Source organism: Haliotis cracherodii, unplaced genomic scaffold, assembly GCF_022045235.1.
Source record: "Haliotis cracherodii isolate W230 unplaced genomic scaffold, xgHalCrac1.p SCAF_3, whole genome shotgun sequence".
NCBI lineage: Eukaryota > Metazoa > Mollusca > Gastropoda > Lepetellida > Haliotidae > Haliotis > Haliotis cracherodii.
This window is the reverse complement of record NW_027266286.1, coordinates 73,376,352-73,391,954: the sequence shown is the minus strand read 5'-3', so window position 1 is coordinate 73,391,954 and position 15,603 is coordinate 73,376,352. Positions and strand designations below refer to the sequence as shown.

Sequence of the window (15,603 nt, the reverse complement as noted above, 5' to 3'; positions counted from 1 at the left end):
GATACATATCATAGTTCATGAATCATTATTGCAATAAGCTGCAATACGAAATTCAGCATTGCTACTAACAACATGGAGGTTTGTTATATACAAGCAGGTTCAAGGTGCACTGTCAGCAACAAGCAGGTCTAACAACATCTAGGTGTGTTACATACGAGCAGGTTCATGGTATACTGTGTTGTATGGTATAGGTCTTGTATACAACTTGCAAGCAGGTGATATTGTCACAACCTGTGGGTTGGATTGGACAGGACATTGTTTGTATGTCACCCGAATGCTGATCATTTTGTGGTCATTTCCTGCTTCTTCAGAATCCACCAACGATCGGGTGGCTCCCCCATCTACAGCTGCCAAAAAACCCTTTGTTCCCCCCCCTGTGGGCAAAAAGCCCCCTCCCCCAAAACCTGACCCCCCAAAGCCAACTGAGCCTGCCAAGCTGGAAAGTAAACCTGTGAGCGTGACGGCCACCATTGACTCTAGAACCAAGGACGCTCGGGAAGGCAATGGGCTCGCAGACGATAAGGAGCCTCCTGGCCAATCAGACCAGGGTAATATTCTTGTCGTCATTACTGTTGTCTTGGTAACTGCTTGGTAAAGGTATTTAGCGTCTTGAACTTTGAGGTACACCTTGGCACATGTTTTTAGGTTTTCACAAACATGGGTACATTTTTCGCTTGCTCTGCTCTTCATGCATCATCCCCCTCACTGACATTGATGGTCCAGTGTTTGACCAGTCACCCAGCATGCCCCACTAACACTGACCACTCCTTGTTGTGTTCATGTTGTGTTATCTCCCCTGTTCACGTGCTGATGCTACCTTATGCATTGCTGGTGCAATAAACACCTTCATATACTCGCTCCCTCCCTAGTCCCCAAGTTTTGTCCTTGTGTTGTGTTTGTTTTGTATAGTACACGCCTCGGTTGTGCATGGTTGTGTTGGGTAGATTTGTCAATGTCTAGTGTTGTACCTATTTCTGTGCTGCATGATTGCAGTGTTCGAAATTAAGTGAGTCCTGGGATCTTCTATAGTATTTGAATCTAGGGACTCTAAACCTCTGTCTTTAAACAGTAGGGTTATGGAAAGGACTCTTGACTTTCGTGCTTAATTTCTATAACTGTGATTGTATTGGGCAGTTGACCCCATTCTGTGGTATGCTTACCTCCACGTTGCTTAGTATGTCGGGTAACTCTGACGAGGGTTATGCTTATGCTGATGTAATTAGAGAAATATGCTTTGATGGAATATTAAAAGAAAGATACTGAGCATGTATCCATACAATGACACATCAGCTAGGTAACAGGTAAAGAATGGGCAGCGTTAGAAATTTCCTCTAGTCCTATAGTCCCTGCCAAACTGCCCAATAGTTAAGGTTTCCTAAAGGCTAGCAGAAATTTGTCCTTTTTAATGGTTTTGCTATATGTTATCATAATAAGGTAGACTGTTAGTTTCTCCAGCTGTTTGGCTGTGATAGTTCTGTGTGATGATGTTCAGGGTTGTGTTGTGGATGCCTGTTGAAGGGACCGTGGATCGATGTTCTAGTTCATGCTTCATCATCAGCTTGGTGTGGTACATCCAGGGCTTGTGGGACAGGCTGTCTGTATGCAGGGACAGGCCGTCTGTATGCAGGGACAGGCTGTCTGTATGCAGGGACAGGCTGTCTGTATGCAGGGACAGGCTGTCTGTATGCAGGGACAGGCTGTCTGTATGTAGGGACAGGCTGTCTGTATGCAGGGACAGGCCGTCTGTATGTAGGGAGAGGCCGTCTGTATGCAGGGACAGGCCGTCTGTATGCAGGGACAGGCCGTCTGTATGCAGGGACAGGCCGTCTGTATGCAGGGACAGGCCGTCTGTATGTAGGGACAGGCTGTGTAGGGACAGGCTGTCTGTATGCAGGGACAGGCTGTCTGTATGCAGGGACAGGCCGTCTGTATGTAGAGACAGGCCGTCTGTATGTAGGGACAGGCCGTCCGTATGCAGGGACAGGCTGTCCGTATGCAGGGACAGGCTGTCTGTATGCAGGGACAGGCCGTCTGTATGTAGGGACAGGCTGTCTGTATGCAGGGACAGGCCGTCTGTATGCAGGGACAGGCTGTCTGTATGTAGGGACATGTTGTTGAAGGGGCAGCTGGCCTACGGCATGTACAACCAGCCCTCTGCCTGTCATGCAGTGTACACCATCAGTGACCACAGAGACTCTTGTTTATCTTGTTTCAGTCCGTAGAATGAAATATTGAAAACGTATGTATTAGTATGAATATGAATAGTATTAGTGAATAAGCACAGGCTATGCAGATTCAAAAATGTCTGTGTAAGAGTATTAAGTGCCACATTGGCCTTCTTTCATGCCTACAGTGTCTAGTTTGCAATTGATAGATGCACAGAGACGAAAGTTTTCACATAATACCTTTGTGCACTTAAGCCAGACTTTTTATAAAACTGCACCAACACTAAACAATTAAAATGTAAACTTTTTATTTAAAAGCATTTTAATATTAGTGGGTCATTTTAAACTGCCAAACAGAAATAAAAACTAATGTCCCCCACCTTACTTTTTTTATTTTTGTTTCCAACCTAATTATACTTTTGAGGGAGAAAAAAAATGAAATCGGCTGCTGAGTATTTACAGTTCCTGAAAGAGTTGGCAGCTGTGGGTATCAGATCTCAGGGAGACTTGGTTGATCTGCTCTGGTTTTAGCTGAGTGCAATGTTCAGTCATTTTGCTGGAGACAAATGGCAATTGGACATTTTCATGATCTTATCAACTTTTGATGGGACATTCTTATATATCATGACCAAATTTGTTGACAACCAGTCCTAGAAAATGAACTTAATGTGACTTTGAATGTTAACCACTAAGTTGTGAGCTGAACTTACTAGACTGAACAGGATTTTACTAGACATGGGCTTCGCACACTAAGTTTGCAGACCACAATGTTAGCTTGATGACAGATCTGTTGTACTTGACTATGTTACGTCCTGATAAGTCAAATTAGTCGAAGTGCTATCACAGCTTTATGGCACCATGTCCTGGATGAATTTTTTTATGTAAAATTTGTTTTCCTTTGCATTCCGCTGTGCCCAGGAGAAGCAGGTGAGCTAGTATGTGGATGTTGTGTTAATGATGGTCTCAGGTAAACATGTGGTGTGTGTATATCTGAGGATACCATATAGCTGCATGTGTTTCATGTAGGCAAGGAGACTTGTCCTGAAGCTAAATATTGTTTCAGTGGTATGAATGGCATGCTGGAGTTGAGAATTCAATGTATTTAAAAAAGTAGGACTCCTAATTCAATGATATGTATCAGGAATGTTATACCCTGAAGCTGTGTTTAATCAATTTAAGTGAAATGGGTATTCAGGTACCCTTAATTGGTCTTCATTATCCTGTGCCTGTCATCTCAATGTCATCTCATCTGAGATGGGACCTGGCAGGTCTCGGTATTTAGTAACACAATAAGACTATCATTTATTCCCAGAAATAAAGTTTCCACATTTAAAATATATATGGTTATAAAATTGGACATCCAAATGGAGCCCAGATCAATGCTTAATTTTGGCTACGAGCTGAGGCAATCTAGACTTGCTAAATCAATCTAGACTTGAGTTGGGTTGATATTTAATTTATTCTTGGGTCTAGGAGACAGACTACATTACAATTCTCAGTGGCAAAATTGACTCAAACTGTGTGTTTTGTGAATGGTGTTTATGAGTGTGTGCATCAGCCACTGGTTTACCTTCTCAATGCGGGAGTGCAGTGTAGCCTGCTGTTATGTATTGGGGATAATTTGGAACATAGAGCCTAACAATATACTCAGTAACTAGCCAACTGTCTGTCTCTGGTTGGGGAAGTAAGGTTAAAAAAAATAATAGTCTTGGTTCTCAGGCACCTCATCATCATAAAGTCTGCCGCACGTTTCATTTTTGGTTCCATTTTCACCTCCCAAAAATAATCTTTAAATATTCCACATCCCAAACACCATGACCCCAGCAGTTAAATGCTACAATATCTGAGAACAACATGATTTCCCCGAAATTATTGTAATCAAAATTTGCTTACATACCAGCTTGAACAACAACAACAACCCCCCCCCCCCCAAAAAAAATTAATAAAATCAAACAACCACAAACAAACAAAAAGAACCGCCTGCCCACGTAGTAATTTCAAAATCCATTCCCTGAACAAATTCTATTATTCTTTTAAGCCTAAGCAAAGAAATGTAGGTTCCGCTCACTCCTGAATATGGTATTGTTTAATGTTCGAGGAGGTTCAGCTGCTTCAAGATTTACTGCACTGCAAAATTAATACATTTGTATATTTATATGAAAGCTTTTCATTCTAAAATTTAGGCTTTGTCATGTACTGATTTTAGCTATGCCATGTGAAGTATTTTCAGCAGGTGTAATACCTAGATTATGTAATGTTGAAAGCTTGATTGGCAATAACACCCTGCTTACAATACCAACCTGCTGAATAGTATAACTAGGAGTGTGGTCACTCTTGCTTCATTAAGTTTCTGGGGATGTCATTAATATCTACAAAGTATCTGCACGGTCAGTGCTAACATATGTTTAGTGGAATCAATAGCAAAAAGAACTTCTCTACAAATCAAAGTGATGCAATGCAAATACAGTCAAGAACAAGTCTGTGTGATATGAGACACTCTTGGTAGGAAAACAAGACCAAGACTTCATGATCTCATTAAGACTTAATAGAGTCATAGACCAGCCCTACTCATCCCAAATCAGTGCTCTCACCAGGCTTGCCCTTGTATTTACAGCCACTACCACAGACTTGTACACTCACCTGTATTCCATTATAATCCACATTGTAATCAAATGTGTACACACCCTTCTCAGTATATATAGCAACGAGCAAAAAAAATGAGACGCTCATAGATGTTTCAAAATTTGAATTGATCTTAGAACACTATGGTGTGATGCACTGTGGCGACCAGTTTCTTTCCTTGATTACCTCCCCTGTTACTAGCCATGTCACATGGTGACGCTGAGAAAGGTGTCCATGATGTCCGATCTAACCAGTAAATATCATTGTATTGATTTATATGAAACAGGTTGTTGATTGCTACGAAAATTATGCCAGGTAACAAGACTGTCCTGTGCGACTGTCTAGAAGACTTTGAATACATTAAGGAGGATTGGGGTTTAAGTATTAGTGAATGGAAGCAAGTGATCCATCTAACTTAGGCCGATCTTTCACAGCAGCTTGTAGACAATCTTGTCACATCCATGCCCGTGTTTAGAGCAATGTTGATGGAATTGGTGCACTGACTATTGACCATTACAAATCAGTTGACCAATGATCCCATAACATGTCAGTAAAATGTCAAATTAATATACCTGATCACAAAAGAAAATTTTAATTTGAAGTTGTCTCATTTTCTCTGCCCGTTATATCATGTATATATCTCAATATATATCATTCGCTATTTAGTTTTACCCATGTCGGTCCTTGATGAAGGTGCTTGCTCTGAAATAAGGAAGCTGCCTTTATCATGTTTATGTCACATGTACTATTGGTTTTGAGTATCTCTACCATTTCTAGAATGTCTCTTGAACACCTGCCCTGTGGGGTGCCAGGTTAGCACTGCCCCCCCCCAGGAACCTACACTGGTCGTAAGAGGTAACTCTGTGGGTCGCATGGTCAGGCTCTGTACTCAGTGGTGTGGATTGTTGCTCACAATATTGATCACTGGACTGTCTGGTCCAGACTCGATTATATACAGGCTGCCATCATACAGCTGGTATATTGTTGAGTACGGCATTAAACAAGAACCACACTATTGAAGACCTAATACAGTAAAGTACAAATTAACGAATTCAAAGGGACCACTAATTTAAGTTTGTTATAACCGTAGTTTGTTATAAACATATATACAGCATGTATACAGCAAATGGCTGGGACCAAAAAAGAAGTTCATTATATCCGCCGGTTCATCATAAACATAGTTTACTGTACTTTCCAGTCAATAAGTACAGGGATTTATCTACATTGATCTAGACTTGCTTAGAGGCAGATACAAGTATTTGGCCCCAAGTCTGCAGCAATGTCAGAAAAAATTCCCAAATTGGAATTAATCATATCCCAAGTCATGCTGTTGTAGTTATAACTAATGTTATGGCTTTATAGAGGTGATTTTTGTTTTACCAATAACAAGATCAATATAGAACAATATGGAGGTATTAATGCTTATCTCAACATTATTGCATTGAATAAAATATTATAATGTTAAAATACCTCTGAATTTAGGAAAAGAAAAACTTAAAAAAACTTAACTTCAAAATAGCAGTTCTTCCCAATTTACCTGCCAAAGGTACTTAGTTTGAGATCCTGGATAAATCCCTGAAGTATTTTTTAGTGTACGCTCAGAATATGAAAAAAGTAACCATTGTGAGATAGCAGCAGAGCAAGGATGAACATGCACCTTTAATACCATATCCATGTGATCAATAGTGTCTGTTGATTATAACATAAAGGGACATGTTGTTGATATATGTTAATAATTTGCCTTTCACATCACCACCTGTACTGTGACCTTGTTGATACAGGTAGGTTGTCACCATGTTATATAACTTGTGTATAAGTCATGTTTAAGTCTTATACATGATATAGATGCGTTTACAACATGTCTACTCATGTCTGCAACATGTCTACAACATGTCTACATGTAATCAGTTGTTTGTATTGCTGACTGCAGCCTAAGCAACATCGTCTGATCCACTGTCAACCGTTCCTGGGACATGGGCAGCTAGAATAGTGCTCTAGACATTTAGTGGGAAATTCTGCTTTTTAGTTGAGAATATACTTTCAACCAACCATCACTGGCAATATCAAGTGGCTTTGTAACTTTTGCAGCGTTTTATTCTCTGCTTGTTCTGTATGGCATGTTGTCATTCTGAAGGCATTCTTGCCAGAATTAAGAGACCAGTAATAGTAGGAATATATGGTTGCCATGGTTACTTGTAAGTTTGTAACCTTAGGGTAGCATGTAAAGATTTGACTGTCATGGTGGCTTTCAAATGCCCGTCTGTCACAGTAGCCATGTTGGCGTTTAAATACATGATAGTTATGCTATCATGGTAGCCATTGTCACACTCCTGGTTGCCATGGATGCATGTAAACTTGCCAGTCTCCCTTCAGCTACACTTGTGTAAGTAGAGTGAGAGTGTAACCTTCATCTTGACTGTTTCAGAAAACAACTTTGAGTCCTTGGAGCCCACCTCCCAGAAGCTGACACACTTGACAGCATCCCGAGCTAAAGGACCAAAGAAGAGGCCACCCTCGACAATATTCAACTTAGGGGTGAGCATCTGTTTTGATTGTGTTGAAAGTCAGTGGCCTATTTTGTTTGTGTTGTCTTGGAGAAAGAGTGAATCAGTTTGTATTATTGCTGCTTTATACAGTATTACATTAACATGTCAGCTTGATGTCAGAGGAATACTTGAATGGTCATACCAGTTGCCCACAATCACTGGTGTGGTGCTGACTGACCAAGGATCATGATCAGCTGAGATTCAAACCCCACAATCAGCGGATCCTGCATCTGCCAGAGGTCACAACTCTGCACAGTGTAGGTGCGGTCGGGTAGCCTAGTGGTTAAAGTGTTCGCTCGTCATCCCGAAGACCCAGGTTCGATTCCTGACGGGTACAATGTGTGAATCCCATTTCTGGAGTCCCCCACCGTGATATTGCTGGAATATTGCTAACAGTGTAGTAAAACCATACTCACTCACTCACTCACTGCACAGTGTGTTGCAGCCTGTTGGACAACTGGGATGACTCCTTGTGGAGATAATCAGGGTAGGCATTAGGCATAGAAACAGGGGTAGATTGAACTACAAGTTTGTATGTAGCCATCGGAGCTTGCTCCTTTTAGAAATTCCTGGCCCTTCTTAAAGATCCAGTTTAAAAACTTAAACATACAAGAAGAAGGGATGAAACGGACCATCTACTTTATGTTTCAGCAAGCATATTATTATTTTAACTGGCCACAGGCCAATGGGCCAGCTGTTTAATCGCCCCCTGTAGAAAGGAAGTCATGAACACATAACCTAATGTATGCAGAATACCACAGACTGATATGTTGAGATATATTTTCAGGAGAACCCAGACAGCCCTGACTCTGAGGAACTGCCTCCATCTTCCACCCCCCAGGCAGTTCACACACAGCACAATGACAGCAGGGCTCCGCACACATCTAAAGAGAAGCAGGTATGTCCTACCTGGGACGTTTCGGTGTTAGACATTACACTAGGTGCAGTAGGTTGTATATGGCAGTGTTTACCTCGCTTTCAATCAGTGTTAACCTTGATAGGAATTTTTGAACATTTCCATACAGCCAAGAGGGCTAGGACCTTATCTTAGAGCAATGGCAGCCGAAGTGTTTGCATCCAAGCCTGGGACTGCAGGGCAGTGTTATTGCTTGTTGTAACCAACGGCAACTTCTAGCACATCGGACCGCCTCCGTGGTAGTAGAGGGGTAGAGCGTCCTCCTGGAGAGTCGAAGGTCCAGGGTTCAATTCCCGGCATGTCATACCAAAAGACATTAAAAGATGGTACTTATTGTTCCCCAGTCTGGGACTCGGCATTGAGGGGCTAAAACAAGGACTGGTCGGCTTGAAGTCAGTATGCTGTGTCTGGGTGGGGTATTCATGTGAAACTGCGACACGGTATCTCAGTGAGCTAACACTATAAAATCGGCATTAGTCTGAACTAGTTCAAGCAGCTACATTCACACTTGTGTATGTAGTCGCTATATAAGTGCAATATTTTTGGATGCGACTTTATACCTCATTTCACCTCACCTCTAGCACATCAGTTAGATAGTCAGTCAGAGTCGTCAGATCTGTCATGTTTACCATTTCTGTTTTGTCAGTCAAGTATATCGGATGTGGAGAAGAGGTCCACCAGTCACTCACACAATCAGTCGAACCACCAACCCCACCACACAGCACCGCCACGCCCACCAGAACCCTCGGCCACATCAGGACAAGGTACAGGAATAATATGCTTACAATCTTTAAAGAATTGTTTGACAGGCATGTCTTTGAGGAAATGACGAAGTTGAGGAAATGACGAAGTAGACACACTTTATGGATAACAATGTATATCAAAGAAGTTGTTATCCTAAAATTGTGTCCACTTAATCTTTATAGATCTTGCTCTCAAATGATTTAGCCAGCACATGCCTTGGTAACACGTGGTGAACCTACAACGTGGCATGTCAATTCACTTGTTTACGCCAAAATCCTGTCAGCAACCATGGATGTTAATATCTTATTTGTTTCATTACTCCTACACCAAAAGTCAGAATGATTGAAGTTGAAGAACGTCTCTACAATGTCTACATGTCCTGTCTCATGATCTTTCCGGAGCATAACTTGAAATAAGTGAAAGATTTTTCACCTAAACTTGGTACATGTATAACCATGGTGCCTTCTGCTATTTAGTGATTTTAAAAAAAATCATTCATTGTGTTGTGTTTGTCCGGAACATATCTATAAACTAAAAGATACTGTAAATCTTGAAGTTAACGCGAGCGTGAATGAAATTCGAAAAATGTGCGTGGTCTTTGCTCGCATTAATTTAAACTTTTCATTTATATCTCCAAAATGACTATCACAGTAAGATGGCATCACTGCACAATTTGGTTAGCCGAAATATCAACTTGAATAGAGACACAAACAACTATATATTCCACATCACTGTTTATTGAGCAGCAGTTGTAACAAGTATATAACAATGTCATTTAAAAAATAGAAATTACACAATGGGGATCCGGTGAGTTATCACTGCTGGGGTCAAGAGTTCTACCCACTCGCGTCAAATTAGGCATCACTGACAGACAGACGACACCCATGCAACTGCGGGTGGGGATGTGTCATCTTTTGATGAATCTCATGATTATCATCCTGAACCCATTTTACCATGTGTACAGTGGATTATGTGATGGAGAAATCGCAAGAATCTGTTGATTCCGCTTCCTGAATCAGCAGGGTCAGGTGATTTCTCCAACTTCAACCATGTTATGGGTGGCATATAATTTCTCTATACTTTTGCAGAATGACCTCTTGTTGCATCAGGTTTAACTAGTTTACATTTTGTTCAGAATGACCAGTAAATTCATGGCTCAAAATCAACCGCAACAACTATAGCATAACTTCATCAAGGGTGTAATAAAGATGAATTACATGAAAAAATATGCCAAGTGGTAACTGAATTCTTTATGAATGAAGGCAGTAGAAATTATGGAGAACTTACAAAGATTTCCTGTTTGTCAGCAGGTGGGGCTGCCGTGTCTAAGATTCTGGAGGAGGTGCAGCGAGAACTGCGGGACCTGCGAGCAAACACAGTGAGTCGAAGCACCTACATTGAGATGCGTGCAGACTATGACCGACTCAAACAGGAAGTAGAAAGCTTCAAATCCTCTTCCACAAAGAAGATCCGAGAGCTGATGATGGAGGTGGACGAGGAAAAAAAGCTGAGGCTCAACACACAGGTGGAGATTGAGCGCATCAAAAAACTGCTGGCAGAAACAAATGTGTGAGCTTGAGGAACATCACACCTGTGTAATCCAATATGTAGGGGACAGTAGCCATCAGGCACAGTAGGAACTCCGGAGAATACACAGACCAATGTTCACAGACATAACGGACATGAGCCTGACAAAAGCATATCAGGATCTCAACACAAACAATGTATGTCTGTTATGTTCAGACGGAACTGCCTACTTACTCATTCAGTGTATACACTAATGCATATGGGGCAGAACAGCAGTGTTGAAATGTTATAGCTCAACACTGAGCCTTCTCCAGGCTAATGACGTTCTCATTTATAGCTCCACAGGAAAAGAAAGGATCACTGTAGATATTCGCCTGACATGCAGACCTTGTGTAAACAAGTATACCTTGTGCCGGTAGGGTCTGGTGTACACATGGTTGTAATGTAGCTTGTGTTGACTCTCATGAGGTCTTATCAACATGGTTGTAATTTACTTCTCCACATTTGACAACTGGTACAAGTTTTTTCTTACATTTCCAGCTATAGCCTGGGTCCTGTTGGTGTCTGATGTCCTGTGTAGTGTGAATGTTAACATGCGTGGAATGAGACAAGAGAGAGTGGCATCTGCTGCTCACAAATGTCTGTGTTGTATATTGCTGCTGGGAGACTGTGACGCAAGCACTGTGGGAACCTGGGTGTGAAGCTTGTGCTGTGATATCTCCAGCGCTTGGAGATGCTGCCTATATAGAGCTGCTTTATTGTAAGCGTGTTGGTCTGACTGACCAGCTGGACATCACATATGTCCAAGCATCATGCCGGTGGCCACTTTCAACATTCCATTGTGGGTCATATGCCTATGTGATGTGTACAATGATATTAACACTAATCCTGATATCACACAGCATTATCCTTTCTCTATGTTACATTATTAACCTGCCAAATCTGTTTGACTATTGATTGCTGTATGTGTATCCATGCTTGTCATTTAACTAAGCTGAAGGGACAACATATTCTGTACCCAGCCGGGAACTGTATGTACAGGCTCCCTTGATTCAGAGACTTCAGATTCAGATTCATAGAGAGACTTCTCTGTTGCTGGATGGAGAGGCTCCTCTGTCATTTGATAGAGACACTTCTGTCTTCCTGGATGGGGAGACTCCTTCATCATTTGATAGAGAGACTCCTCTGTTCCTGGATGGAGAGACTTCTCTGTCATTTGATAGAGAGACTTCTCTCTTCCTGGATGGAGGGACACCTCTGTCATTTGATAGAGACACTTCTCTGTTCCTGTATGGAGATACTCCTCTGTCATTTGATAGAGAGACTTCTCTGTCAATTGATAGAGAGACTTCTCTGTTTCTGAATGCAGAGACTCCTTCTCATTTGATAGAGAGACTTCTCTGTTCCTGGATGGAGAGACTCCTCTGTCATTTGATAGAGAGACTTCTCTGTTCCTGGATGGAGAGTTTCCTCTGTCAATTGAAGAAGAAACTCCTCTGTCATTTGATAGAGAGACTTCTCTGTTCCTGTATGGAGAGACTCCTTCGTCATTTGATAGAGAGGCCTCTCTGTTCCTGGATGGAGAGTTTCCTCTGTCATTTGATGAAGAAACTCCTCTCTTCCTGGATGGAGAGACTCCTCTGTCATTTGATAGAGAGACTTCTCTGTTCCTTGACACAAAGAAGTCTGTCACTGGATGGAGAGATATCTCCATCTTGATGGATTCCAGATGTCAAATCACCTAATTTCAAATCATGATGTAATTCCCATACGTGTTCTAAATAACACACCATGTATCAAAATTCACCGATACATTATGTAGTGACAGCAACTATGAAATGTATTGTTATTATTTACTGTTATATCCAAGGATGCTTTATAGTATATCGTTTTGTACATTTCTATTTTATTTTGTTGATTTTGAAAATTATTTTATGAAGTACATGCTTATTCTTCTCATAGAATACACATCAAGCTTAATTCCTCGGCTAACATTCCTGCATCCTGGATGACAGAGGCTTCATACACTGCAACACTCCTGGCATATCGGTCATTATGAGAGGATCTCCAAGGGAGATCATTCTATGTTAACTCTTTTAGCATATATTTTATCATCTCTTTTTGTATGCCAATTTATTTTAGATCCACTTTAATCATCTTTATACTATTTATAGAGCAGTACAGCTCAGCTTTGTATTTACAGTACTAGAGTTTGTTGACCTCTCAGCAAAGATCTGGTCTTTGATTTGTGCCATCTTCCCGAGGCAAGAGAGTTAACTGACTGTAAAAGTCCAGTTTCCACCTTTGACAAACTAGGCTGGTATTATGGAGTTACATTTTCGCTGGACTAACGAGTCTATGCATAGTCCATAAAAAAAATCACGCAACGAAATCGAAATCCAGATCGTAAGCTGTCGTGCAGATTTCAGGCGATTGCAGGATTTGCAAAGCATGTGCACCGCCAACTCGTTGTCAAGAGATATTTTCCAAATCTTTTCAGAGGCTTATAAGGTAATAGCCACTGGCGTCGCTACGATTGAGCCCAGGAATTCCAGCCTAGTTCAGCAAGGGTGGAAACTGGACTTTTAAAGTCAGCTAACACCCTTGCCTCGGGAAGATGGATTTGTGCAGGCACTATATGTAGCTTGTTGAATGCAAACTTTTCTACTGTAGAGTCGGCATTGATTGTAGCCCTGTATGCTGTAATACAGGTGTGATTGGAGTAGGTGATTCTCACACCTGTTGTTGTAGGCACGGTTGGTAGGATTGCTTGTAGCATGCCATTCTCTCTGGTAGGTATCAATTGTTCATAGTAGACCTGGTCATCGCTGTCATTCCCTTCAGTAGTTGGCACAACGAGTGTAGGTTTGCTTCTTGTATGTGAAAATTCCCCATTGGCATTACTTGTAGGCCTCTGCTGCCATGACTTGTTGTGTTAAAATAAAGGTCTGTGACAGTGTTCAGGGCATTATATTTTGACCTGGTATTACATTTTGAAGTGATATGAAATATAAGGAAGCATTCTGTGGGTGATGTCACCCACTATTCCATGATGTGGGCTGTTCCATTAAGTGTACGGCTGTATGCCAGCATGGCCTCCTGGGTGCTGTCATTCAACATGCTGTGCTGTGGGCAGACATTCAGCATTTATATGGGCTGTGTCACTTTGTGTAAGCTGTTGGCTGTGCTGTTTAGCTTCGCCCGTGGTGGTGTCATTCAATAATGTTGAGAGAATGGGATGTTGTTTATGTTACAGATACACTAGGTTGCTGTGCCCTTTCACAGAATGTCAGTCATCAGGGTACGATGGACTAGCCCACATCACTGCTACTTTCCTATTATCTCGCTTACAAGACCTGTTATTGACACATTTGCTCTATTTCCTTGCTCTTTTTTAAGCATGGTGGAAATTGAACTGTTATTTGAAAGATCTGAGTGACAATTGGAATGAATTTATTTACTTTCTGAAATCAGATCTGATCCTGATAGGGAAAAACATTTTCCATCTTGGGACTGTATATAGGTTAATGTAAATGATGGTAAGAAGTAGATTAGATGCTGTGTGGGTTTAATACTTTATATGACTAGCCTTCTTTGTTGCATTGTGCATCACGTGACTAGCCTTCTGTGTAGCATAGTGCATCACATGACTAGCCTTCTGTGTAGATGGTGTCTCACATGACTAGCCTTCTGTGTAGCATAGTGCATCACATGACTAGCCTGTGTAGCATTGTGCATCACGTGACTAGCCTTTGTTGCATTGTGCATCACATGACTAGCCTTCTGTGTAGCATTGTGCATCACATGACTAGCCTTCTGTGTAGCATAGAGCATCACATGACTAGCCTTCTGTGTAGATGGTGTCTCACATGACTAGCCTTCTGTGTAGCATTTTTCGTCACATGACTAGCCTTTTGTGTAGCATAGTGCGTCACATGACTAGCCTTCTGTGTAGCATAGTGCATCACATGACTAGTCTGCTGTGTCATGGTCATCACATGACTAGCCTTCTGTGTGGCATAGTGCATCACATGATTAGCCTTCTGTGTGGCATAGTGCATCACATGATTAGCCTTCTGTGTGGCATAGTGCATCACATGACTAGCCTTCTGTGTGGCATAGTGCATCACATGATTAGCCTTCTCTGGGGCATAGTGCATCACATGATTAGCCTTCTGTGTGGCATAGTGCATCACATGATTAGCCTTCTGTATAGCATAGTGCGTCACATGACAAGCCTTCTGTGTAGCATAGAGCATCACATGACTAGCCTTCTGTGTAGATGGTGTCTCACATGACTAGCCTTCTGTGTAGCATTGTGCGTCACATGACTAGCCTTTTGTGTAGCATAGTGCGTCACATGACTAGCCTTCTGTGTAGCATAGTGCATCACATGACTAGTCTGCTGTGTCATGGTCATCACATGACTAGCCTTCTGTGTGGCATAGTGCATCACATGATTAGCCTTCTGTGTGGCATAGTGCATCACATGATTAGCCTTCTGTGTGGCATAGTGCATCACATGACTAGCCTTCTGTGTGGCATAGTGCATCACATGATTAGTCTGCTGTGTCATGGTCATCACATGACTAGCCTTCTGTGTGGCATAGTGCATCACATGATTAGCCTTCTGTGTGGCATAGTGCATCACATGACTAGTCTGCTGTGTCATGGTCATCACATGACTAGCCTTCTGTGTGGCATAGTGCATAACATGATTAGCCTTCTGTGTGGCATAGTGCATCACATGACTAGCCTTCTGTGTAGCATTGTGCGTCACATGACTAGCCTTCTGTGTAGCATAGTGCATCACATGACAAGGCTTCTGTGTAGCCATGATGTATCACATGACTAGCCTTCTGTGTGGCATAGTGCATCACATGATTAGCCTTCTCTGTGGCATGGTGCATCACATGATTAGCCTTCTCTGTGGCATGGTGCATCACATGATTAGCCTTCTGTGTGGCATAGTGCATCACATGATTAGCCTTCTGTGTAGCATAGTGCATCACATGACTAGCCTTCTGTGTAGATGGTGTCTCACATGACTAGCCTTCAGTGTAGCATAGTGCATCACATGACT

The 15,603-nt window shown here is 41.9% G+C and overlaps 3 protein-coding genes across 8 annotated transcripts in view; 1 reads left to right on the top strand and 2 right to left on the bottom strand.

The window, feature by feature from the left end:
- The window catches only part of LOC139475765 (SH3 domain-containing kinase-binding protein 1-like), a 39,569-nt gene extending 27,724 nt beyond the window's left edge, over window positions 1–11,845 (top strand). For 2 of the 6 annotated variants that reach the window (XM_071258969.1, XM_071258966.1), the window contains 5 exons: window positions 312–548; window positions 7,213–7,322; window positions 8,121–8,231; window positions 8,896–9,013; window positions 10,301–11,845. In XM_071258969.1, the coding sequence (XP_071115070.1) occupies window positions 312–548; window positions 7,213–7,322; window positions 8,121–8,231; window positions 8,896–9,013; window positions 10,301–10,566 (842 nt within the window). In that variant the 3' untranslated portion in view covers window positions 10,567–11,845. The remainder of the gene's footprint in view (window positions 1–311; window positions 549–7,212; window positions 7,323–8,120; window positions 8,232–8,895; window positions 9,014–10,300) is intronic. The other 4 variants (XM_071258967.1, XM_071258968.1, XM_071258972.1 and 1 more) reach the window with 4 other exon arrangements.
- Window positions 11,506–12,234, bottom strand: LOC139475685 (uncharacterized). The gene has a single exon (XM_071258874.1). The coding sequence runs from the start codon at window positions 12,232–12,234 to the stop codon at window positions 11,506–11,508; it is 729 nt and encodes a 242-aa protein (XP_071114975.1).
- A 1,328-nt stretch (window positions 12,235–13,562) lies between these two features.
- LOC139475684 (uncharacterized) lies at window positions 13,563–15,357 on the bottom strand. Its single transcript, XM_071258873.1, has 3 exons — window positions 14,815–15,357; window positions 14,390–14,695; window positions 13,563–13,646 (listed from the first exon to the last, which is right to left on the bottom strand). Exons 1-3 carry the CDS (start codon window positions 15,355–15,357, stop codon window positions 13,563–13,565), a joined length of 933 nt encoding a protein of 310 aa, XP_071114974.1.
- Between the last annotated feature and the right edge of the window lie 246 nt (window positions 15,358–15,603).